A 24,758-nucleotide genomic window follows, 5' to 3' on the forward strand; every position below is an offset into this window, starting at 1 on the left:
GAGGGTATGAGCCTTGGTTAGAGATATGAAAGAAAGTAAGCCTTTCTGGGGACAGTGAGTGCAGTCTCCCTGCACACCCAGCCTTGGGCAAGGATCCAGAGACTTGTGGTGCTGCGCTGAGAGGCTGAAGGGCTCCAAAACGACGGAGAAAAGCCATGGTAAGCTTTTCAGCCTAAAATGTGTCCAGATGCTCAGATAGAACCTCGTCTTGTGATGCAGAGGCAGGTGGCAAAGGACAAGAAGCAGCACATTTAAATTTTGGTTTAACAAAGCCAAAACTAAAATTGCTGAGTCTAAATTAAAAAGTGTTCCTAGAATCTCTCTTCTCACGTGTGCTGATTTCTTCTCCTTGACTTGTCTCTACTGAGGGTTCCTGAAGAAGGACTACTATCTTGCGGAAATTAGCACTTGTGTGACTAACACTGGCGCTATCTGAGAATTGATACATTTCAGAAAATATGATGTAAAGGTGTGAAGAAAATTTATGATCTTGTCATTTGAGTTGCTCAAAACGTATTTCTATTTAGTTGAGAAAAAATGAACTCCTTTCTTTCAGTAGTGTCTGTTTGGTTACCTAATTCTTTTAGGAATTTGGAGTACTGACCCATCATAGTCAAGTGTGAGATTTTAATATTAAACATAGACATTAATAGTTCATTAAGGACTAAGTAAGTTAAGTGTTAGCTGCTCAATCGTGTCCAGCTCTTTGCAACCCTATAGACTGCAGCCCACCAGGCTCCTCTATCCATGGGATTCTCTAGGCAAGAATACTGGAGTGGGTTGCCATTTTCTTCTCCTAAATTAAGGACCAAAGAACACTTACAAAATATATGTACTAAATATCACATAGCTTTATCTGACAGCTCAGCAGATAAGTAGATGCAAAAAGTTACTGAAATGTAGGGAAAAAAATATCAGAATAGCAGCAATAGCAACTTGAGGCTAAAATGGGAGAGAAAAAGAATCAACTACACACCAATTTTGAGGCAAATTTAATTCTACTTTTTCACCTATGTCTGAGAAATCTCTTACCTCAGACAAAGTTAGTAGGCATACATGTTATACTTTGAACTTTGAGAAAGTTGTAAGTACCTCTTCAAGGTACTTGTAAAATGGTGATTTAGAGTATAAATCTGAGTAAAATTTTGTATTCTATTTGCAGCTATGTCCATGGAAATGTCAAAATGCTCAGAGGGGCTTATGGAATAAGCCCTTTAAACTGTGGGTCTGGATTATGCTCTGCTGTGGTACGTTATGATTTTTATATATTGCCAAGCTTTTTAAAAAACACATGTTCAGTTTTTGGTAAATATCTACTCAGCGTACATAGGTAAAAGTGGCAGGTAAAAGTAATAGGTAGAGAGCTGCTAATTCTGCCCTTTCTGCAAACATCTCTTTTCTTCCTTTTACCTTTAATACTTCTTTCCCCAGAGAACTCCTAGCCTTGACCCACCCTTTGCTGTAGGGTTTATTTTATGACATTATTTGTTCCGTAATCATAACTCTTTCCCAGTTCTCTGTACATTTTATATATGTTTAATTTGATCAAGATTAATTATGTATTCTTTGCATCTGTTATTCCTTGCTCAGAGTCCTTAGGAAACTGTAAAAATTGAATCTGTGTTTTCTTTGGTATTTCTCCATAGTATTTGCCCTACACAGTGAAAACTCAGCAAATAGTGATGGCTGTGAAAGCTTTCACCTTATGCTATAATAGCGTTTCACTTAGATCATGCCATGCTTAAAATGGCATGTATTATTATAGTGTCATTGTGTAATTATGTGTTTGTTTTGATTTCTTCAAAGCCCTCATATTTGAAGCACCCATATAATTATTAAATACCATCAGCTGAGTATCTTTGTGTGTGTAATAAAATCTAAAATCAGTTTCATAATCCTACGTCATCTGGTTTTGTAAATTTTTCTTTTTCTATTTTGTATATAATGCTCAGATTGTCTGTTTTCCTAAAAACAGCTCTTTTATGGAAACATTATCTTTTTGATATAAAAGAGATTACTTCAAAGTGTGCCATTATTTCTGTTCTTATTTTACTTCTCCTTTAGAAACATAAATATTGGTCTTTAGGAAATTATCCCAGAATAAAAGAGTGGGCAATAAATTTTAGAGTTATATGATATTATAATTAAATTAACTTTAAATGATTGAGAGCCACTAAGAAATATGAATTTCTAAAATATGTTGGTTAAATTTTACAGGAAATAATTTTTGAGAAAAAAACAGTTTATGAAAATAAATCTAGAAAGCCACCAAATTCATCTAAAATAGAACTTTGAGCAAAAATATTCCATATTATGGTGAAAAGTGATTGGGACTGGAAGTTCTAGGTTCTACTTCAGATCTGCAGATGACTAATTCCACAGCCTCAAGCAGGTAACTTACCCTCCTGAGGTGTCAGCTTCCTCGTCTCTAAATAGCAGGCTCAGCTTGGATTAGTTCTAGGTTCTTTTCAGCTATAATCATGCGGCTACACAATTCACATGGATGTCTTTCAGATTTCTTTGCGCATCATGGAACCGACTGCTGGACTTACCATTATTCTAAAAGACCCATGCCCTGGGAAAGGGCTAGAGCATTCTGCAGGGGAAATTACACAGATTTAGTTGCCATACAAAACAAGGGAGAGATCGAATACCTGAATAAGACGCTTCCCTTCAGTCGTACTTACTACTGGATTGGAATCCGGAAAGTAGAGGGGGTGTGGACTTGGGTGGGAACCAACAAATCTCTCACTGAAGAAGCAAAGAACTGGGGTGAAGGGGAGCCCAACAACAGGAAGAGCAGGGAGGACTGTGTGGAAATCTATATCAAGAGGATCAAAGACTCGGGGAAGTGGAATGATGATGCCTGCCACAAAGCAAAGACAGCCCTCTGCTACACAGGTAGGCAGCCTGCTGCATTGCTCAGGGAGGGCAGAGAATGAACGCGCTAACCCCATGGGAACCTGGGACCACAGAGCAGCTGCTAGGGCATTCTGAAGTAGGGCCCGTCCTCTAAATAAGCGTGAATCATGTCACTTCTGAGCATTTTTGGTGGGGGAGACTAGGCCCTACGCCCACAATCTATATGCCTGAATCAGTTTATATTAAGATGACAAATCCATGTGGAAAGTAAAGAGGAAGAGCTGGACAGTGAGTGTCCCTGATAATAAGGCAGGAAGCAGAAGCAGAGGGCCCAGAGCTGATGCTCACATCACTTGTTTCCTCCTCAAGAAGCAGGCAACTTGATGCTACATGTTTCCTTTTTGGCCTAATCTTATAGTGCTCAGTCATGTCCAACTCTTTGTGACCCTATGGACTATATAGCCCATTAGGTTCCTCTGCCCATGGGCTTATCCAGGCAAGAATATTGGAGTGGTTACCATTTTCTCCTCCAGGGGCTCTTTCTGACCCAAGGATCGAACCCTCGTCTCTACCATCTCTTGCATTGGCAGGTAGATTCTTTACCACTGAGTCATCTGGGGAGCCCTAATCTTATAGAATTCTATGTAATGAAACTTTGCAGTGTTTCATTATCTGTGGTATGTGAAAATTTCTGTAGAGACAATGGTGACAGTTCAAAAGTAATCAGCATTTTTCCAAGTTATTTTTAACAGTGAAACGTTCATTCAATCTCTTGTTCACTTGGACTCTACCAATTTAGCAGGGCTTCTTCCCAGGAGGTTCAGTGGTAAAGAATCTGCCTGCCAATGCAGAATACACAGGAGACTCAGGTTCGATCCTTGGGTCGGGAAGATCCCCTGGAGTAGGTAATGGCAACCCACTCCAGTATTCTTGCCTGGAAAACTCCATGAATAGAAGAGCCTCATGGGCTACAGTCCATAGGGTCACAGAGTTGAACATGACTGAGCACGCGTGTGTGTACTAATTTGGTAAGTTCAGACTCTCTAATTTTTGTTCAGTACTTTCTATAATGAAAGGGATTGCCAAGCATACTACAGAACTGCATCAAAGAAAAAAAAAGAAATTTTAAGAGTTTCAATGTTTCCCCTAAATGTTATAGAGTATTAGCTTCAGTAAATTCATTCTAAAAACAAATGTCTATGGCTGTATGACAACTATATTGTATAAATAAAAATTTTAGGATATGGTTTTTAAGCAAAAATGGTATGAATGTACAAATATACTTTTCCCTGTTTGTTAAAATAGTCACAGCCAAAAAGTTGTTTATATCTAAAGGAATGACTAGGAGAAGAGTATCCATCTAAAAATAATTTCTGACCCCTTTAAAGCTTCTTGTGAACCCTGGTCATGCAGTGGCCATGGACAATGTGTGGAAGTCATCAATAATTACACCTGCAACTGTGATTTGGGGTACTACGGGCCCAAGTGTCAGTTCGGTAAGCTGCTTTTGTTTCTTTGTTTCTTCCTATGTAAAGTATTATAGTTTATGGAAGTTGCTTGAGGGAAAATGATACTAGCCATTCTGAGAAATGAGAAGTTTTGATCAGTAGGCCATGCTTGCACAATATTGTTACTTTTCCGTAAAGATTTCATAAGTCAGCATGAAGTTTCAATTCACTTCTCAACAAGTCCTTTTGAGTGCCACAAGAGCATTGGCATTGGAATAAAAGCTGTAAGGATTACAATAATGAATCAGGCCTGATAGATTCCGGCTGTTAAGGAATGCATAAGCTAGTGAGCCTGTTGGATTCATTAGAACTCTGAATCTGAAAGAAACAATACCATTTGTCATTAGGAGGCTGAGTCACCCATCTTGCTTTTTTACATTATCCTCAAGATCATGACAAAGGCAAGACCAAAAATAAAAATTCACATAATGATATATAGCATCTGTCAGAAAATAGAATAATAAATCCAACACATTGGTTGGCATTTTAGGGGATGAGGACAAATCTATTATAGATTCTTACCTTAAAGGATTTACAGTTAACTAGTGGAAATTATGGGTTTCCCTGGTGGCTCAGCAGTAGAGAATCTGTCTGCCAATGCAGGAAACGAGACGGGGGTTTGATACCCTGGAAGAGGAAATGGCAACCCACTCCAGTATTCTTCTCTGGGAAATCCCATGGACAGGGGAGCCTGGAAGGCTAGAGTCCATGGGGTTGTAGAGAGTCAAATATGACTTAGCTACTGAGCATGCATGCAGTGGAAATTACACATGCTTATAATTTAATCTGATGGAAAGCCAGATATGCTGGAGGAAGCCTGTGAAGACTGAAAATTGACTAATAAAAATCTCTAGCCTTTATTTGATAGTGAGAAACCACTTAGTATCTGAACACCAGCATTTAGAGCAATTATCCTAGAAGCAGTGCGTAAGATGGACCAGAGAACAAAAAAGAGAGAAGATGGGATGACGGAGAGCATCATTAGGAGTCCACTGAAATCATTCAGAGTCGTGGTGGTAGAAACAGAAAGGAAAGAATACATAGATTGAAAGACATGGAGTCTTTGACCTAGTCAACTCACTACTGAAAGAAACTTCAAGTCCTTTGACTGATATTGGTGGAGTTTCAAAACTGTATTTGATGTATCTGTGAATAAAGTAGAAAATTATAATAAGATAAAAGCAGTGTTTGCAATGAATAAAGAATTAAAGGCAAACAAATTTAAATGATCAACCAGCTGAAACAGATCTGGCTTATTTCACTCAATTCCTAAGCCCTGACTTCTATCCAATACTTTACACTCACTCCATTTCTAAATTTTTAAAAATTATTGTATCATCAGCATGCCCATTTTACGCCTTTTTAAACATTTCATTCTTTTTTCTGTCTTGGTTTCCATCATACAACTCTTCCCTGGTTTTCTTTCTACCTATGATTGTTTCTCCTTGGGTTTCTTCATGGGCACTTTCTCAAGCCCATATTTTTATTGTTATTTCTTATCTTCCATCTTTCATCCATTGCTCTTCTCACTTTACATGTTCCCTTTGGTCAAACCTAGAAACTTCTGTGGACGCACACTTCTATGTGAGCTCTGGACAGACAAATCTGTTTCCAGCCCTGAACTCCAAATATGCTAAGCATAATCTTTGGGGTGCCCCAAATATTGAAAAATCAATTTTCCCCAGTCAGCTTTCCTTTTTGTATTCCTTATCTCAGTGTGTGGTACCACCATTTATATGGGTACTCTGGTATAAAACTCTCTCACCTCCTCCTACATTTATGCAAAGTAACACACTACTCATTTTTATAACTTAATGTTTCTCCAACTTGTCTTCTACTAGTTAACTCTACACTATAGCCTTCATTATCTTCTTCCTAGATTATTGCAATAATTTCTGAGCTGAGTTCCACATCTTTAAATTAGCTCCCCATACTATAGGCAGTCTGACCAATTTTAAAAATCAAGTAAACATCACACATATGTGGCCATCCACCGTTTAATTTCTACCTATCATTTGTCCTATAGGATGAAATCTGAACTCTGAACTCCTCAAGGCATAATATAATGCTTGATATATAGTAGATACTCATTCAATTGATGAAAAGATAGGTTCCTTTTGCCTTAGCACCTGTCTTTCTATCTAATCTCATCTTACATCATCCCCTGCCTCCTCTTTCCTTCTAGTATTAACGTCAAAATGCTTGTAGTCTTCTACATTTACCCCATTGCTTTGTAGCTCATTGATTTGCTCATGGCTTCCTCATTTTGCACATGGATAAAATACCTGTTCAACTGGAAGATAACAGTTCAGGGACCATTTATATCCAGAAGTTTTCTTTGGATGCCAAGACAGGCTATTCTGTGTTCCAATAGCGCCACATATTTGTTTCTTATTTATCTGACATTTGTTGAAATCATCCATTTAGTTGTCTGTATGCCTCAGCAGACTGACAGCAACTTGAGATCAGTCAGTATTTTATTTATCACTGCATCTGTAAGATTGAGACTTAGGCACCTGCTTGTGGGCATGAACTGAATTAGACAACATAAGTGACTTTCATCTGGACTTGTACTATAGATGGAAAATATTAAAATTCTTCTAATTTCTTGAATTCATTCTTCAATTCTTCATTTATCTCTTTAGAACAAGGTTAAAATGGTGACTCACATTTGATAAGAAATAAGACACAAGAGTTGTAATATTTGCCTAAATGATGTGGCAGGACCTAAAACATGAAGACTGAATTCCAAGTCTTAATTTAATCTATTATGCCACTGATCAGAGAAAGGAAGCAGACATACTTTCTGCAAAGGCTTGTTAAAATCAGAAGAACCAAAGTTCTGGAACTGAGCTAGAGATAGTGAGGACAGAATCCAGGCTTAGATGCTTCCTATAGCCTAAGCCCCAACCAGTAATGCTGAAGAAGTTGAATTTGAACAGTTCTATGAAACTTTCACTTTTCACTTTCATGCGTTGGAGAGGGAAATGGCAACCCACTCCAGTGTTCTTGCCTGGAGAATCCCAGGGATGGCAGAGCCTGGTGGGCTGCCGTCTATGGGGTCGCACAGAGTCGGACACGACTGAAGTGACTTAGCAGCACCAGCAGCATGAAGACCTACAAGACCTTTTAGAACTAACACCCAGAAAAGATGTCCTTTTCATTATAGGGAACTGGAATGCAAAAGTAGGAAGTCAAGAAACACCTGGAGTAACAGGCAAATTTGGCCTTGGAGCACGGAATGAAGCAGGGCAAAGGCTAATAGAGTTTTGTCAAGAGAACACACTGGTCATAGCAAACACCCTCTTCCAACAACACAAGAGAAGACTCTACACATGGACATCACCAGATGGTCAACACCAAAATTAGACTGATTATATTATTTGCAGCCAAATATGGAGAAGCTCTATACAGACAGCAAAAACAAGACCAGGAGCTGACTGTGGCTCAGATCATGAACTCCTTATTGCAAAATTCAGACTTAAATTGAAGAAAGTAGGGAAAACCACTAGACCATTCAGGTATGACCTAAATCAAATCCCTTATGATTATACAGTGGAAGTAAGAAATAGATTTAAGGGACTAGATCTGATAGATAGAGTGCTTGATGAACTATGGACAGAGGTTCATGACATTGTACAGAAGACAGATATCAAGACCATCCCCATGGAAAAGAAATGCAAGAAAGCAAAATGGCTGCCTGAGGAGGCCTTACAAATAGCTGTGAAAAGAAGAGAAGCAAAAAGCAAAGGAGAAAAGGAAAGATATAAGCATCTGAATGCAGAGTTCCAAAGAATAGCAAGGAGAAATAAGAAAGCCTTCCTCAGCGATCAATGCAAAGAGAGGAAAACAATAGAATGGGAAAGACTAGAGATCTCTTCAAGAAAATTAGAGACACCAAGGGAACATTTCATGCAAAGATGGGCTCGATAAAGGATAGAAAAGGTATGGACCTAATAGAAGCAGAAGATATTAAGAAGAGGTGGCAAGAATACACAGAAGAAGTGTACAAAAAAGATCTTCACAACTGAGATAATCACGATGGTGTGATCACTCACCTAGAGCCAGACATCCTGGAATGTGAAGTCAAGTGGACCTTAGAAAGCATTACTACGAACAAAGCTAGTGGAGGTGATGGAATTCCAGTTGAGCTATTTCAAATCCTGAAAGATGATGCTGTGAAAGCGCTGCATTCAATATGCCAGCAGATTTGGAAAACTCAGCAGTGGCCACAGAACTGGAAAATGTCAGTTTTCATTCCAATCCCAAAAAAAGGCAATGCCAGATAATGCTTAAACTACCACACTCATCTCACAGTCTAGTAAAGTCATGCTCTAGTCACACGCTAGTAAAGTCATGCTCAAAATTCTCCAAGCCAGGCTTCAACAATACATGAACCGGGAACTTCCAGATGTTCAAGCTGGGTTCAGAAAAGGCAGAGGAACCAGAGATCAAATTGCCAACATCCGCTGGATCATGGAAAAAGCAAGAGAGTTCCATCTATTTCTGCTTCATTGACTATGCCAAAGTCTTTGACTGTGTGGATCACGATAAACTGTGGAAAATTCTGAAAGAGATGGGAATACCAGACCACCTGACCTGCCTCTTGAGAAACCTGTATGCAGGTCAGGAAGCAACAGTTAGAACTGGACATGGAACAACAGGTTGGTTCCAAATAGGAAAAAGAGTACATCAAGGCTGTATATTGTCACACTGCTTGTTTAACTTATATGCAGAATACTTCATGAGGAACACTGGGCTGGAAGAAGCACAAGCTGGAATCAAGATTGCCGGGAGAAATATCAATAACCTCAGATATGCAGATGACACCACCCTTATGGCAGAAAGTGAAGAGGAACTCAAAAGCCTCTTGATGAAAGTGAAAGAGGAGAGTGAAAAAGTTGACTTGAAGCTCAACATTCAGAAAACTAAGATCATGGCATCTGGTCCCATCACTTCATGGGAAATAGATGGGGAAACAGTGGAAACAGTGTCAGACTTTATTTTTTTGGGCTCCAAAATCACTGCAAATGGTGATTTCAGCCATGAAATTAAAAGACGCTTACTCCTTGGAAGGAAAGTTATGACCAACCTAGATAGCATATTAAAAAGCAGAGACATTACTTTGCCAACAAAGGTCCGTCTAGTCAAGGCTATGGTTTTTCCCGTGGTCATGTATGGATGTGAGAGTTGCACTGTGAAGAGGGCTGATTGCCGAAGAATTGATGCTTTTGAACTGTGGTGCTGGAGAATACTCTTGAGAGTCCCTTGGACTGCAAGGAGATCCAACCAGTCCATCCTAAAGGAGATCAGTCCTGGGTGTTCATTGGAAGGACTGATGCTAAAGCTGAAACTCCAATACTTTGGCCACCTCATGCGACGAGTTGACTCACTGGAAAAGACTCTGATGCTGAGAGGGTTTGGGGGCAGGAGGAGAAGGGGACAACAGAGGATGAGATGGCTGGATGGCATCACCGACCTGATGGACATGAGTTTGGGTAAACTCCGGGAGTTGGTGATGGACAGGGAGGCCTGGAGTGCTGTGATTCATGGGGTTGCGAAGAGTTGGACACGACTGAGCTACTGAACTGAATTTAACTGAACTGAAAACTTTTATCTTCTCCCCTTGTAAAGAAGACAGTTATGGATACCCAGTCTTTCTCTGAACCTCCTACTTCCAACACTGTAGCATTCTTAGGGTCTCTAATGTGGCAGCTGTTTCCAAACTGAGCTGGTCATTCCCACTTAAACCTGTACATTTGATAATTCTCTGTCCAGGTAATTCCAAAGATAATAAGATTGTGTGCATGCAGATTAGCTAATATTTCATTAAAAGCTTCCTATGAACCAGACTTTAAATCCTGACTTGCACTAAATTATTTAATTCCAAATCTCTGGGAAGTCAGTACATTTATCATTATCCCTCTTTTATAGATAAAGAACCTAAAGCTGGAAGGGTTAAATCACCTTGCTTAAAGATACTTGGTTATCACGTATCAGAGTTAAGATTCAAACCCGGTCATCAGATCCTCTTAACTCTGTTGAGTGTTGTTTCTTTTCTCATTGAAGTGACTCAGTGCGTGCCTTTGGAGGCCCCAGAGCTGGGTACCATGGCCTGTACTCACCCTTTGGGAAATTTCAGCTTCATGTCGCAGTGTGCCTTCAACTGCTCTAAGGGAACAGACATAATTGGGATTGAAGAAACCATTTGTGGACCATTTGGAAATTGGTCATCTCCAGAACCAACCTGTCGAGGTGAGCCTATGTTCATACCAGAGGCTTTATCATGGCAATTCTGGATTTATAAACTAAGATAATGTGGTGGAGCCTTGCTAAGAGTTCTGTATCCTCTTTTGAAACAATTTAACCTGACTTAGATTTTACCATGATACTTTTCAAAAGGGTTATTTTTTCTAATTCAAAAGAAAAACCACAAACAAAAAATAACAACCAACTATCTCTGAGACTACGTCACTATATATATATATATATATATATATATATATATATATACATGCACATATAACTTTCAGCAGAACAGTGTGGTTATACTGTATTATTTTATTTTATTTTTATTTTTCTCATTGCTATGGAATAATCAGTCTTGCTGAACTGCTGTTGAATTTTGGTTGTTCTCCCCTTTCAATAACACTGATTTTATGTGGTGTTCTGCTTGACACCAAACAATTTCCTTATTGTGGGGTGGTGGGGTTAGAGGTCTTTATTGATTATTTTATTTGGTTTATTCTTAGAATCATGTTTCACCTTTCCTCCTCCATGAACTCTCAGGAGAATAGCAAATTCTGTGAAAAACAAACATACAATCTCTTGATTTTTTTTTCATTTGAAACATGGTGGTTTTTTTTTTTTTTTTTCCTTATTTACTGTCAAGATCATCTCTAGGGGAAAAAAAATTGGTGGTATCTAAATTTGTGAAGTTTTGGTTACATATTCAACCTTTATGCTTTTGACTCACTAGTTTAAGTGGCTTAATTCTCAAGAGAACTATTCAAATCATATTTGAAATCATAGAACTAATTGACCAACCTGCTGAATTTTATAAAATTTGAGGGACTTGCTTCAGAGAATGGGGGTGTTTTTCAAAACTTCTTGGGTTGATGGTAGAACAGGTAAAAGGCAGGAAATTCTCTGTCTTCGTTGATAATGTACCATAAGAGCTCTTGAGGCCAAGGCCACATAGCATGGTGTTCCAGAAGAGTTAGAGAGTTACCAGGGCTGGGGAAGCAACATGGAACAGCCAGCTCTCCCCTCCTCTCCCCAACCCCACTGCTTCCCTCCCACCATGGGCTTTCTGGGTTCTCCTCATTCTACCTCTGACTCACCACTCTCCATCATTCTCAAGAAAAGAAAGCCTGGAAGCATCATCAGCAGTAATTTCTAGAAATTAGAAATGTCTAGATTCAAGTCAATGGTTCCCCAGTTAAGTTAGGCAGTTTGACTAAAAGCTGTTCCTCACAGAGGGTTTCTGCTCAGAAATACTGATTTTTTTTTTTTCTTTTTCATTGAAGTGGTTCAATGTGAGCCTCTAACAGAACCCGATTTGGGAACCATGGACTGTAATCACCCCCTTGTTGACTTCGGCTTTTCCTCCACATGCACCTTCACTTGTTCAGAAGAAGCTGAGTTAATTGGGGAGAAAAAAACTACCTGTGGATTGTCCGGAAATTGGTCCAGCCCTAGTCCAAAATGTCAAAGTGAGTAAGTTTGGCCCAATATGTTCAAGAGTTAAAGAGGTATTTGATGAATAAGCAGATGGTGGGAAAAAATATTAAGCTTTTAAGTTTTGTTGCTAAGACATGTGTAGCTTAAAAATAAATTCATACACATTGATTTACCAGAAAACCCTTGGCTGCTCTTTCCTCTTCCTTCAATGACACTGATTGCTTTTTTTTTTTTTTCAGCCAGTTCTCAACTCCTCCTCCCTTAACATCTAAACTCACTGTCTCTACTGACTTATTTCTTATCCGTTTTTCTATTCCAGTACAATCTCACTTCTCTGTTAGTCTACCAAGATGTCTCCACAAAAGTCACCAATGACCACCTAATTCCCAAAGTAATAGATATTTCTCAATTATCACAAAGTTGATTCCTCCTAAATCTGTCTGTGCATAAGAAGAACTGTGTCTTCCTCATCTCTGTATACCTTCCACCTGACACAGTGCCTGGCAATAGGTGCTATATTAATCCATATTCAAATAGCATTTGACAGAATAGTTACTCATGTCTGCCCCAAGACTACACCAATGAAAGAACTCTTTATTTTCGTCTTTTTTAAAGGCTCTATTTTTATTGGAGTATAAATGTTTACAATGTTGTGTTAGTTTCTGATGCACAACAACGTGAATCAGCTCTAAGTATACACATATGCCCTCCCTCTCAGCCTCCCTTGAACCACCCTCATTCCACCCCTCTAGGTCATCACAGAGCTCCCTGTGCTCCCTGAGCTCCCTGAAGTAAACAGCAGCTTCCCACTAGCTAGCTATTTACACATGGTAGTGTTAATACATCAGTGCTACTCTCCCAATTCATCCCATGGCAGCAGTCTTTAAGTGGTAGGATCTGTAGAAACTAATAGAGAAGCTAATCTCTCTGTGGTCTGGGGCCAGGAAGTGGGGTGGGGAATTGGGAAGGTGGCATGGGGTCTTTAGAGGAGGACTGTACCTCAGGCTTATGGGGCATTTCCTTTAAAGGCTGGGCTATTGTCTACCTCCTTAACCTCCTACAGTCCATAGGTGCAATCCTCTGGGAATTGTACCTCCTTTCCATTATACATTTGGGTGTGGGGATGGAAACACCTTGAAAAGGTTCATCAAAGTGATGTGAAGAATAAGGGACAGTCAGACCCTGTGCCAATATGCAAAAGTAAGTTTCTTCAACTGGTGGTATCAGAAGATAAATTTTTTTGTATCAGTATTTTTTCAATAAAGGCCCCCACATGAACTTAGTTCACCCTTATGAGAGGATATATAAATGTATCCTTTTATTTATTTGTGAAGGAAGTAGAGGGAAATGGTAGGACTACAGCATTTGAAAGACAAATTAATGCAAGTCCTTGGCATGTAATTGTATGTGCCTATGTTTGCACAGCTGCTTCAAAGCCTTAATACTTTGCTTTGATTGAAAAGTTACCTGGTTCAGATCACTGGCTTTTATTTTTTCTGTAGTCGTTCTAGACTTTTTAGTTCTTCTCTGTGTTTGAGTCCTAGGCAGTGAAGAAGATCATGGAGCTAAATACAATGATGACCACTTCTTACCAAAATTTTTAGGTACATCTCCCAGGAATTCTATGACTCACAAATCTGAGGATTGAGATTCTGTAGGCATTGAGCCAGAAAAGCTAGTTTAGTCTTTGCTTTTGCTATACACTCATCATGGATTTTCCCAAGCCAGTTTCCTCATCTGTCTAATAGCGCCAAATGGACAATTATTAGAAGATGTAAGGAGGAAGAGAGTTTAATGTTGTGAAAAGGCACTAAGGAAATAATGCTTGTGGCCTCAACCAAATGCTTTACTGATTTCTCTTTCAGAAGTAAACAGGACTGTCTCAGTAAACGAAGAGAGTGATTATAACCCCCTCTTCATCCCGGTGGCAATCACGGTTACCGCATTCTCTGGGTTGGCATTTATCATTTGTCTGGCAAGGAGATTAAAAAAAAGTACGTGAGTTTACCTTCATGTAAAAATAATACAACTTTCAGGTGGGAGAAAATGTGGAAACCCACAGAAAATTAAGTATGAGAGCTTTGACCAAAGCAGAATACCAAGCTCTGGGTTCTATAAACATCGGTCCCTAGAGATGAATGAAGCAGCCCAGTACACACTTTCATTACAATAAGTTGGCTAATTTTTTCTTTTCATCTGACAAGTCTTTTTAAAATGCCTACTATTTTCAAGCACCTGTTACGACCTGAGCATCTTGCTAGGGTATTAACAGACAAATGAGAAATTGTAATGGTTCTTTGCTATTATTTAATTCTTTAAAAAAAGAGTGTGTGATCTGGTCCTATAAGAGCCCACATGCTTTTGATTTCAGTGCAATTCTACTAGGAAGTGAGTTTCATGTCCCACAGGGTTTCCCAGGTGGCGCAATGGTAAAGAATCCACCTGCCAATGTAAAAGATGGAGCAGATTCAGATTTGATCCCTAGATAGGGAAGATCCCCTGAAGTAGGCAATGGCAACCCACTCCAGTATTCTTGCCTGGAGAATCTCATGGACAGAGGAGCCCGGTGGGCTACAGTGCATGCGGTTGCAGAGTCAGACACGACTGAGCATGCATGCAGTGTTTTCAAAGCACTGCTCCCAAATAGCTAACTTTGTCAAGAGTCAGACACCTGTCTGGCTCCTAACGTGTGGGAGTTGTTGCATTGTCCCTTAGGGAAATCCCCACATTTTCTTCCATGTCTATTCACCAAGGTCACAGGTTTAACCAAATGCACCCCATACTTATGCTTCCCCTCCACTCTGGACTGGAAAAGAAAAGAGAATAAGGAGATGGCCTCAAGAAGGTAGTGTCTGCTGCTTAATATAGTAGGCCAAACACCATCAGTGAAGAACAGAAGCATCATTCCCTTCAATGCCCTTCTGAGTGTGTCCAAACGCTCAAGTGGAACCAACCTGCTGGTTATAGGCCCATAGTCAGGCAAGCCTTGGGAATGTGCTCCCACATTTGGCCAAAGTCATCAGGCAGAAACATTCAAGATTATGACAAGTATAGACATTAGGCAGATTTAAAGATAACCCTGCGTCAGCTTCAGGGGCCATCAATGACCTCAACACAATGGCTAACCAACTTCTCTGTGTTACCTCTATGGGGTCAATTGAGTGCCATTTTAATTTCACTTTCATCAAATTAATTAGTATGTATTATATTCCATGAATATAGTATGTAAAGACTGCTACACCACCCATTCTCACTGGCAATTGCAGGAATATTATCTGCCAATCCCTAATGGTCCTCTGGTCCTATGATCTGATCTGTCATTCCAAATTGAAGACTAAGGGTGCTTGCATGCTAAGTCGCTTCAGGCATGTCTGACTCCTTGTGACCCCATGAACTGTAGCCCGCCAGGCTCCTCTGTCCATTGGATTCTCCAGGCAAGAATACTGGAGCGAGTTGCCATGCCCTTGTCTGGGGGAATCTTCCCAACTAAGGGATCAAACCTGCATTTCCTGCATCTCCTGCATTGACAGATGGGTTCTTTACCGCTAGCACCACCTGGGAAGCCCAGACCAAGGGTACTAGATCAGTTTTATAACCAACCCATAAACACAATGGAAGGGAGTGTTCCTGATGTGCAAGAACTTCATTAACTGTAAAGTGAAGAGTCCTGAGCAGTTAAAGGGTCTCTGCTCCTGCTTTTGCAACTTCAGCTGAGACTGGATCCCACCATCTTATAGTACTATGCTATTTACTTAAATATTGCACTAAGGCAAGAGAAGAATGAGATTCTTCTCCTACTGTTGGTTATCCTTTCCCTTAAGACTGAAAGTCTGTCTCACAATCATCCTTTCTTTCCTCCTTCCTTGGGTGACACTGGCAAAAGTGAGGTGGTAGAAAACAGATGGGGTAGTTAAGCTCCGCCCTCTGGGATAAGAGGGCTATTATTTACATAACCACTAAGGACAGTGGGGCTGGAAGGTTCCTTAGTAAGGAGATATTCCCAAATGACTAAATATTTCAATAAGTGCTAGTGGAATAAAAAAAAAAAATCAGAATTGAAGTGTCTATTTAGTAGTGGGGTGCAGGAGGCAGGTTCTACCTAAGGCTGTGTTCTAACCAGTGGTGAGAAAAGCAGTGGGGTTGTTTTTAATTTTTTTTTTTTTTTACCTTGGAGTCATTTCTGTACAAGATCTCAAACTGATACCTTGAAAACTTCGTGCCCCCACTGTGGGAATCAGTGTGGGGCAAACAGGAAATAGATAACGGGCAGTTAGGCTAGTTACAGTTATGCCAACAAAAAGCATGAGCGAACAGAAGCCCTGAGAGATCACTGACTTTGTAGGGAAGTCAGGGCATCTTGAGTCTCACACTCAGTCGTCCTCATTGGTGAAATGCCTTCTGATATAGCTAACTCTCAAGTGACTTTATCTTCTAAAAAATTTTAGCTGTTAGTTCTTGGGAAAAGGAATGTTTTTCCTGTAGAGACAATGATTAGAAATGATGGCTAGATTCCCAGGTTAAGCCCCTAGAGCTTTTCTAACATAATAGAGCTGATGCCTGTATAAGAAGAAAGGTCAACACCAATCAATCTGCCTGCATCCAGTATTCATCCATCTGAGAATTGTATATAGGCTTTCGGGGTTCTGAAAGCTGGAAAAAAGGGACAAGTGAATACTTTGAGCAGAGTAGCCAATAAAATGGCCAGAGTCTTGACCCCCATCCTGTCCTCAGATAGATCTTCTGAACCTGTACTTTGGCCCCTGCCTGAGTTTTCTTAATATGCAGACTTCAGCTCCTCTGTGTTTTTCCTAAGAAAGGAGTAAGGGTGGGCTCCAGGAACATGCTTCCCTGTGAATGCGCTTGTCTAGAAATATATATATTTTTCTCTTAGCGTCATCATTTTCTGATTAGTCAGCATCACTGGCCCTGTTCAGTAAATGAGGAAACTGAGGCAATGCTGTTTTAGGCCACATCTCTAAAATTTCATATCACCAAGGGCCAGGGTCAGAGATCAGACTTCCATCAAAATATGCCCCTTAAAACCACTGGTCTTCAGATTAATGAGGCTCTAGTTTTCTCCTTCTCCCTCCGCCCTGCCCCCCGATAAGAATTTTCCACCTGAACCAACACACAGGCTGAGAACTGGGCACAAAACTGAACAGATGCCCCTTAGTTCCCTTTTTCTTGAAAAAGAAACTCTCTCAATAGGAACAGCTTCTTGCTCATGTATTGTTATGTGTTTCATTGTTCCTGAGAGAAAAATATATTTGTATGAAAATGAACAGAATCTGAAATTCACTCAGATTTATTTCTCCCTGCTCAAATGCTTTTGGCTCATGTTACTGGCAGGCTAAATTTTGGAAGAAGTAATTAAAATAGCAATTTCTAGCATTTTAAAAGTTTAAAACAAGAATTGAGCACTGTCTATGCTTTAGGCCCTGGCTTAAATATTTTGAGTACATTTTATCAACTCAGTGAGGAAAATAATTATCAGCCTCTTTCACAGATGAAGAAATGGTAACTTAGAATAAGTAGTTATTCAAAGACACACTTAAGTTGGCAAAAAGGGACCTGGACCCAGATTTCATCCTCTAGTGCTCCAGCTTAACAGTCACAGAAATATATTGCCTCCTAGTGATATTTTTCCTCCTCAAAAAGCATTTTTTGCTTTTGTTTCCTCTGGAGCCTAACCCTGCAGTTTCATTCACTTATTTATACCCTGCTTTTTTCAAAAAGAATGTAAGATAGTTTCTCAAATGCATTCAACACAGCAAATTAAAATTAGTTTAAAAATAAGAAAAAGAAGGTCAAGGTTTAGAATACCACAAATAAGTCAGAGCCAGGGACAAAGATTTCAGATACGCCTGTTTTCCTGCAGCCAGCCAAAGAAGGACACATAAGCAGTAATGCTATTCAGTATGTTTGTAAGATTAGAACACAATGGTTACACAGATGAGGTGTGTAGCTCCTACTACCAAGACCTGAGTGAAATTTCTCTTGCATATTCTCACAGAGAAGATGACATGAGGTGTAACGATACATATTCTTACAATATTTGCAGCTGAGTCTCTTAGGGAAGACTCTGTAGGTAGGATGAGACGGCAGATCAGAATGGCTAAACACAAGAATAGGTACATGGGGCCTTGATCATCAGACAGTTCAGACTAGCCTTCTGTCTTTATGAGCAGCACCAAGGATGAAATGGTGCTCTAAGAAGCATCTGCATTAATGGGTCTGTTCCGAATGAGTTATCTACCAAAGCTCAAATGAGAACATTAAGCCAGGATCTCAAATCCCCTTAAACACCGATAAGGTCCACCTAACATAAGACTCTTCAAAAAACTGTTTTGAGACAGGGAATCTCCCTTCTCCTCTAAGTATAAAATAGTGAAATTGTCTATTTCTGCTGATACCTTTTTTCTCTTCTATTTTTAGGCAAAAAGTCTCGGAGAAGGTAAGTTTGATTGGAAAGAAGTTTCTACATCTGTTGATCTATTCTCTATCTCTGTAAGATACTTCCTGTTATAGCTAGAGACATTAACTCCTTAGTAGCTATTTACATGGGCTTCGCAGGTGGCTCAGTGGTAATGAATCCTCTTGCCAATGTGAGAGATGTAGACACAGGAGACGTGGGTTTGGTCCCTGGGTTGGAAAGAGCCCCTGGAGGAGGAAATGGCAACCCACTCTAGTATTCTTGTCTGAAGACTAACATAGAGGAGCCCGACGGACTGCAGTCTGTGGCTTTGCAAAGAGTCGGACATGACTGAGCAACTGAGCATGCAAGCACACAGTTATTTACGTGGGATCTCATCCAAATGAAGTTTCCAGACAAAGTAATAAATCTACTAACCTTCCTTAATAGCTGTCAGGTTTTTCAGTGCTAGTGGAGCTGAATGAATGAACAAGTAATACCCTATTAAGAAGGGACAGTTTATGTAAAGACAGCTTTTTCTGATTGCTTCAGAATTTTCTTTGCGGATTGGAAGCATTATGTTTTTTTTCTTCTTATCCTGACTGAACATGAGGGCAATGGTAAATATAGCATTCAGTGAACAATCAAGTCAACAAGGATTTATTTATTGAAAAACTAATGAATCCCAGGTTCTAAGAAAATGGTATAATTCCAGACCCTGAGCCTGCAGCACCTAGCAGAGGGTAAAAGACCTCTGATAAGCACTGACCTTCAGAAATGTGGGAAAGGTGGGGAGCATTAGTTCTACCTACAGCTTCCCCCAAAGAAGAGGAAGTTGTTTGATTTGGTCTTGAATGTCAGATTTCTTCAATTGCAAAAACACATACATATGAAAATACAAGGCTCCACCTGGCAGAAATGAAGACAACAAAACATTTCTCAGTTTCAGGGTTTGGTGACTTGCTTTGAAATTTTAGGAAGGAAAGTATAAGTCAAACGAACAACAGAGATGAGACTTTGGTGACAGACTAGGTGCCCAGCCAGACAACTGGGCTCCTTTTCAAATGCTGGAGGAAATGAAGCAAGATGGTCCCTGAGGAGGCTGGTTTCTTGTTCAGGCAACCATCCTACCAACCACAGATGGTTATTGAGAAGTTCATAGTAGTTTACTGAGCTGTAGCTTAGGGTACAAAAGAAAACCTGGGGAGACAGAAGGCAACAGAGGCTATTATAATTTATAAGCCATACAAAGGAGTATGGACTTAATCCTGAGGTCATTGACTTATTACTAACAGGGGTTGAAGCAGGTGAATATCATGCTGAAATTTGCATCTTGGGAGGATCACTATCCATAAAAGTTTGTAAACATGGGAGTTGAGTGAGTCTGAGGGCAAAGAACTGTTCTGGAGGCATTTGAAGTTATTAGGTTAAAGCCAATGATGCCTGTCTAGGACAAGAGCAATGAGTATGAGTTTGTGAGATAACTGGTGGTAGAATCAACTGATTATGATTATTAATTGACTAAGAGAGAGAGAAGACTCAAATAAGTTGCCATGGTTCTGATCTGAGATCTGGTGGATGGTTACTATCTCTGTTTCATTATTTACTGAGAAGGGAACACAGAAGAATGAGAAGTTTTGGAGGTGATGATCACGAGTTCAGTTTTGTACCTGTTAGGGTTTAGGAGTCTGTGGTTCAACCACAGTCCGTTGGTTCTATCTGCCCGTTTCTTCTGCCCCAAAGGGGCTACCTTGGGGCAGAAGAAAAGGATCTGGAGGTCCTCACATTACGGGAGGTAACCATATCTTAGGAACATGTCCAGTCACCAAGGGAGTATGTACAGTGTGAGAATGGAAGAGGATGTGGGAGAGATGATAGGAGCCAGAGGAAGGTCAATATCAACACGTCAGCTAAGGTAAAGGAGAACAGGGAGAGGTTGCCAGAAAGGTAGAAGGAAAATGAGGAGAGTATGGGGTCATGATCCTAAGGAAAGCAGGAAATGAAAATTATTTCAAATACTGCAAGGAGAACCAGTAAGTTTCTACTAGATATAATAAGGGTATCAGTGGGGAAATTGTTTTCATTGTTGAGCTCATGATGCAAGTCCTATAGCCAGGGGTTGAAGAATCAGTGGGGATGAAAATGTAGAGGGAGAATATATACATCATCTCTTTTATAAAACTTGGCTGGGAGGAGATGAGATGAGAGAGTCAGGAGGGGTAACTGGTTGGGGACATAGGGTCAGTGAAGTTTCTTTTATTGCCCTCCGTGTCTCCTGTTAGATAATATAGATGGGAGTCCTTGACCCTTCTCTAGGCTGACCTCCCTGTCTCTGTGGGCAGGAAATCCACAAGATAGAAAGATTTTTTTCATGCTCACACCCACTGAGTGAAAGTCTTTTCTGGCCACAGGAACCACCTGTGTTTTAATTGCCACTAGATGGGAGCAGATCAATTTTTCAGATGTCTTTGAGGGGCAGAAAGAGATGCTGGCAGGAAGAGTATTAACATTAAGTGAAGTTCCATATTAAGCTAATTGCCTTATTAAGTGCTTCACAGGTTTTTACAATGAACCAGTCAATAGCTGTTTATTAAAACACCCATGTGTTGGACCAGTACTAGGCTTGCCTGAGATACCAGGAGGAGTAAATCCTTGTGCATGACCGCAGGGAGTTTATTATCTACTTGAAAGGCTGAGGAGTGACAGCTCAGTCATGTCTGACTTTGCGACCCCATGAACTGTAGCCTGCCAGGTTCCTCTGTCCATCTAACTCTCCAGGCAAAAATACTGGAGTGGGTTGAGAAAGTTAACAAATATAGGGAAAAAAATTCAGAAGAATGAAGGCATAATATGGTAATGGTCAATTAATTCTATACTGAAGACAAGACTTCTTCAGTACAGAAGTATGGTGATCGCAGAAAACCTTATAGAGAAGCTGGAACCTGGGTTAGTTTTTGAAGGATAGATAGGATTTAGAGGTATGGACAGAAAGCAGGGAAGGCAGTCTGGAGAGGCAATGATATAAATGGCATGGTCCTGGGTCTCTGAAAGCACATTCAGGGGCCAGTGAGTAGAGCTACCTGGAGCCCACAGTGTGGGCTGTGAACAGAAGTTGGAAGGAAAGGTTTGCTCCGTCAACACAGGTCTTGAATGCTTTATCAGACATTCTAGAAGGACCTAGCAGAAAAGAATTATTTGCCCAGATGCCTTGGGATGTTTCAAATTTCTTGGCCAAAGTGACCATACAATCATAGAATTTTAGTTATGGAAAGGATTTTGATGTTCATACTCTCTTGATAATTGAGCTAATTAACTTTCTTTTTCATTTATTTCTACTCTGATCTTTATGATTTCTGTCCTTCTACTAACTTTGGGGTTTCTTTGTTCTTCTTTATGCAGTTGTTTTAGGTATTAAGTTAGGTTGTCTATTTGATGTGTTTTTTTTTTTGTTGTTGTTAGTTAGTTTGTTTCTTGAGGTAGGGTTGTATTGATATAAACTTCCCCCTTAGAACTGCTTTTGCAGCATCCCATAGGCTTTGGGTCATCATGTTTTCATTGTCATTTGTTTCTAGGAATTTTTTTATTTGTCTTTTTACTAAATATCTTTCTTACAGTGCCTGAATTAGTGACAGAGTTAGTTACAATAACAGACATTTATCAACCATTAATTCCGTGCTGTGCATTGTTCTGAGTGTCTTACATGTCTTACATCATTAAAGATTGCCTACAAACCTGTGAATGTAGGTACTATTAATATTTCCATTTTAAGGTGGTGGGCCAATGAACTTAACTACCTGAGGTCACTGAATAAATGGCAGAGCTGAGATTTGCACCCATCTAGATCCAAAGACCATGATCCAGGTCACCCATCATGATCCAAAGATCTTAACATCTGTGCTTCTAGAACTCAGGTCTCTTGACACCCAGGTTGGAGTTGTATTGGGTTGGCCAAAAAGTTCGCTTGGGTTTTTTCATAAGACCTTAGGAAAACCTAAGTGAACTTTTTGACCAACCCAATAAGTTCCAGATACCCTCCTCCCCCAGTGTTGTAAGTTTTTTGCACTGAAACCATTGTGTGCCGACACTGAGGAAGGGTGGGGTGGCAGAGGTAGGATGTGTTTCTAAAACAAGCCAAAGGTAAAATGAACAATATCACACACAACACTGCGTATCAGTTTTTAAGTCCTTGAGCTAACCTGCATAGTCCTTTGTGCTGTTCCCTATTAGCATTTGGTTCGTGAATGACTGACTCTTAGGGCATTTGTGGTTTCAATTCTTGCTGGGTTATTTTCACTCTTCTGCAAACTGGCTCTGTTTATCACCTCATTTGGTTTCTAGTGTCTAAATTCTGCCTGGTAAAAGCTACACCCAAGATACACAGGAAGATACGATGCCAACCTCAGAGGTGGGGGGTTGGGGTGGGGGGAATACGTGAAATTTTGTTTTCAGAAACATTTTTATCTCTGTAATTGGCAAGCGTGCTTGCAGCTGCTGAACTGTGGTTAACTCTGGCAGTTCATCATGAGAGCAGAATCTCGGAATCTGGTTCTTCTTTTGAAGGGTGTTATTAAGACATACCCTATTTGGTTCTCCCTTGTTCTTTCCAAGAATAGGACAATTGTTTCACACATACACAAGTGTCATTTTTTTTTCTCACAAAACTAAAAACCTCCTCAAATCATATCCCACCAGCTTCAGGCCCTCAGAACTACTATTGTACTACCTTTCACGAGTTTCGATTCTCTCTGATTTTTTTTTTCCGTTTAAATATGTCTTATTCTACGTTTCTGACTTTCCACTGTTCAAATTCTATCAAAATGCCATTCATATTCATTCGATCTGAAGACAAAGTCTGTACTGTCGAAATTTCTCTCCATGTGGGTTCTGAGGTCTGGCTGCTTTGAGCATTACCCAAGAGCTTGTTAGAAATGCAGAATCTCGGGTCCCCCCAGACCTGAACAGGGTCTGTGTTTTAGCACCATGTCTGGGTGGTAAGCACCTGAAATGGTGAGAAGCGTGGCTTTGGGGTTGACTTCTCATTTCTGTGCCTCATTGAATGTCTTGCATCTTGTAACTCATCTGAAATATGGAGTTCCTTTACTTCTGACCTTTAGTGACAATTTATCTTTACCACCAACACTCTATGTTTTGCAGTTTTTCAGTTTCTGAGTTTATTTTCTCTGGTTTTTCATTCAGCACGGTTGATGCATATTAAACGACCTGCTCTGAAAGAAAATTCTTGGGATATGAAAGTCAGTGGATCCTTCAAATCCCCTCGTGAAAAGTTTTGCTGGTGGCATCTGCTACTCTGAAGAGGAAGTGTGTCTCTCCCAGCGCATCTGAAGAGTTTTCAACATGACCAGCTGCTCCTTCTGTTCCCGCTTTGCTCCTTCTCCCATCCCTCAACTTTCAGCCTGCAGTGGGGAGTTTAATACCTCAGCCTTTCGTTCTTTTTTCCATGGACTACCAAGACTACGGGAAAAAGGATTACTATGGCATGTAAATGCACTGATTTCTTTCTCTCTCTTGATTCTGGCTTCTGGCTTCAATTCCATGCTGTACCTGATGACATATACTTTTAAATATAGTGAAAATTTGATACATATGCAACTATAGGCTCATTTTTGTTGCAGAACACACTTTATCTCCCTAGTCCTTCCAGTGTACTGTGGGGGCAGTTCATAAAATGACGTTATCCTTGCTTTCCAGCTTGAGTGATACTGGCGATCTGCTCCAACTAGGAAAAGTCCTATTTGCAGTGTAGCCCCAGCCTCTATAAATAGAGGCCGTCCCATTTAACTGCCTCCAGTCGCCTGCCTTCTTCAGCCATCTCTCCTCTGTTGGCTCATTTCCACATATAGCAGCTCATGAGCACCAAACAAAAGAAGAGAAAGCCTACACTGTTGGTTTCATTTTTTTAAATTATTTTTGGATTGGGGTTTTAATGTTTCTTTTTATTAGCCCCATCCAGATGTTTCTCTTATGACCACTCATCACTAGAATGGCAGCTGCAGGCATCTCTTTGATGTCATACAGAAGAGCTAAAGCAAGTGGAAAGAGATGTCTTGACTCACAGTTGAAATGCTCCTCCTTCTTCACCCTCAACCCTCTTACGTATCCACCTCGATTCTATCTACTCTTTCTGATTCATCTCAGGCATCCCCAACCCTTGCCACTGTTTCATAAATACTCCAAACTGTGGAAATATCTCCCCCTTCCTGGCCTCCTACAGAAAGATTAGTAACATGCATTTTTTTGTACTTAAATACAATTTTTTTTTCTACAAAATATTA

At 40.1% G+C, this 24,758-nt stretch overlaps 1 protein-coding gene across 2 annotated transcripts; it reads left to right on the forward strand.

Moving 5' to 3' along the window:
• SELL (selectin L) lies at positions 1-24,758 on the forward strand. 2 transcript variants are annotated; one of them, XM_055419676.2, is made up of 10 exons: positions 90-158; positions 1,163-1,247; positions 2,218-2,392; positions 2,515-2,901; positions 4,251-4,358; positions 10,440-10,625; positions 11,900-12,085; positions 13,919-14,047; positions 18,489-18,507; positions 23,662-24,758. In XM_055419676.2, exons 4-10 carry the CDS (start codon positions 2,571-2,573, stop codon positions 23,678-23,680), a joined length of 978 nt encoding a protein of 325 aa, XP_055275651.2. In that variant the 5' UTR covers positions 90-158; positions 1,163-1,247; positions 2,218-2,392; positions 2,515-2,570; the 3' UTR covers positions 23,681-24,758. The 2 variants fall into 2 exon arrangements, with proteins under 2 accessions (XP_055275650.2, XP_055275651.2); XM_055419675.2 differs by lacking the exon at positions 2,218-2,392 and having other exon boundaries at positions 1-158.

The sequence above is a fragment of the Moschus berezovskii genome, chromosome 17, assembly GCF_049115385.1.
Source record: "Moschus berezovskii isolate FMDL1 chromosome 17, NW_MosBer_1.0, whole genome shotgun sequence".
Lineage (NCBI taxonomy): Eukaryota > Metazoa > Chordata > Mammalia > Artiodactyla > Moschidae > Moschus > Moschus berezovskii.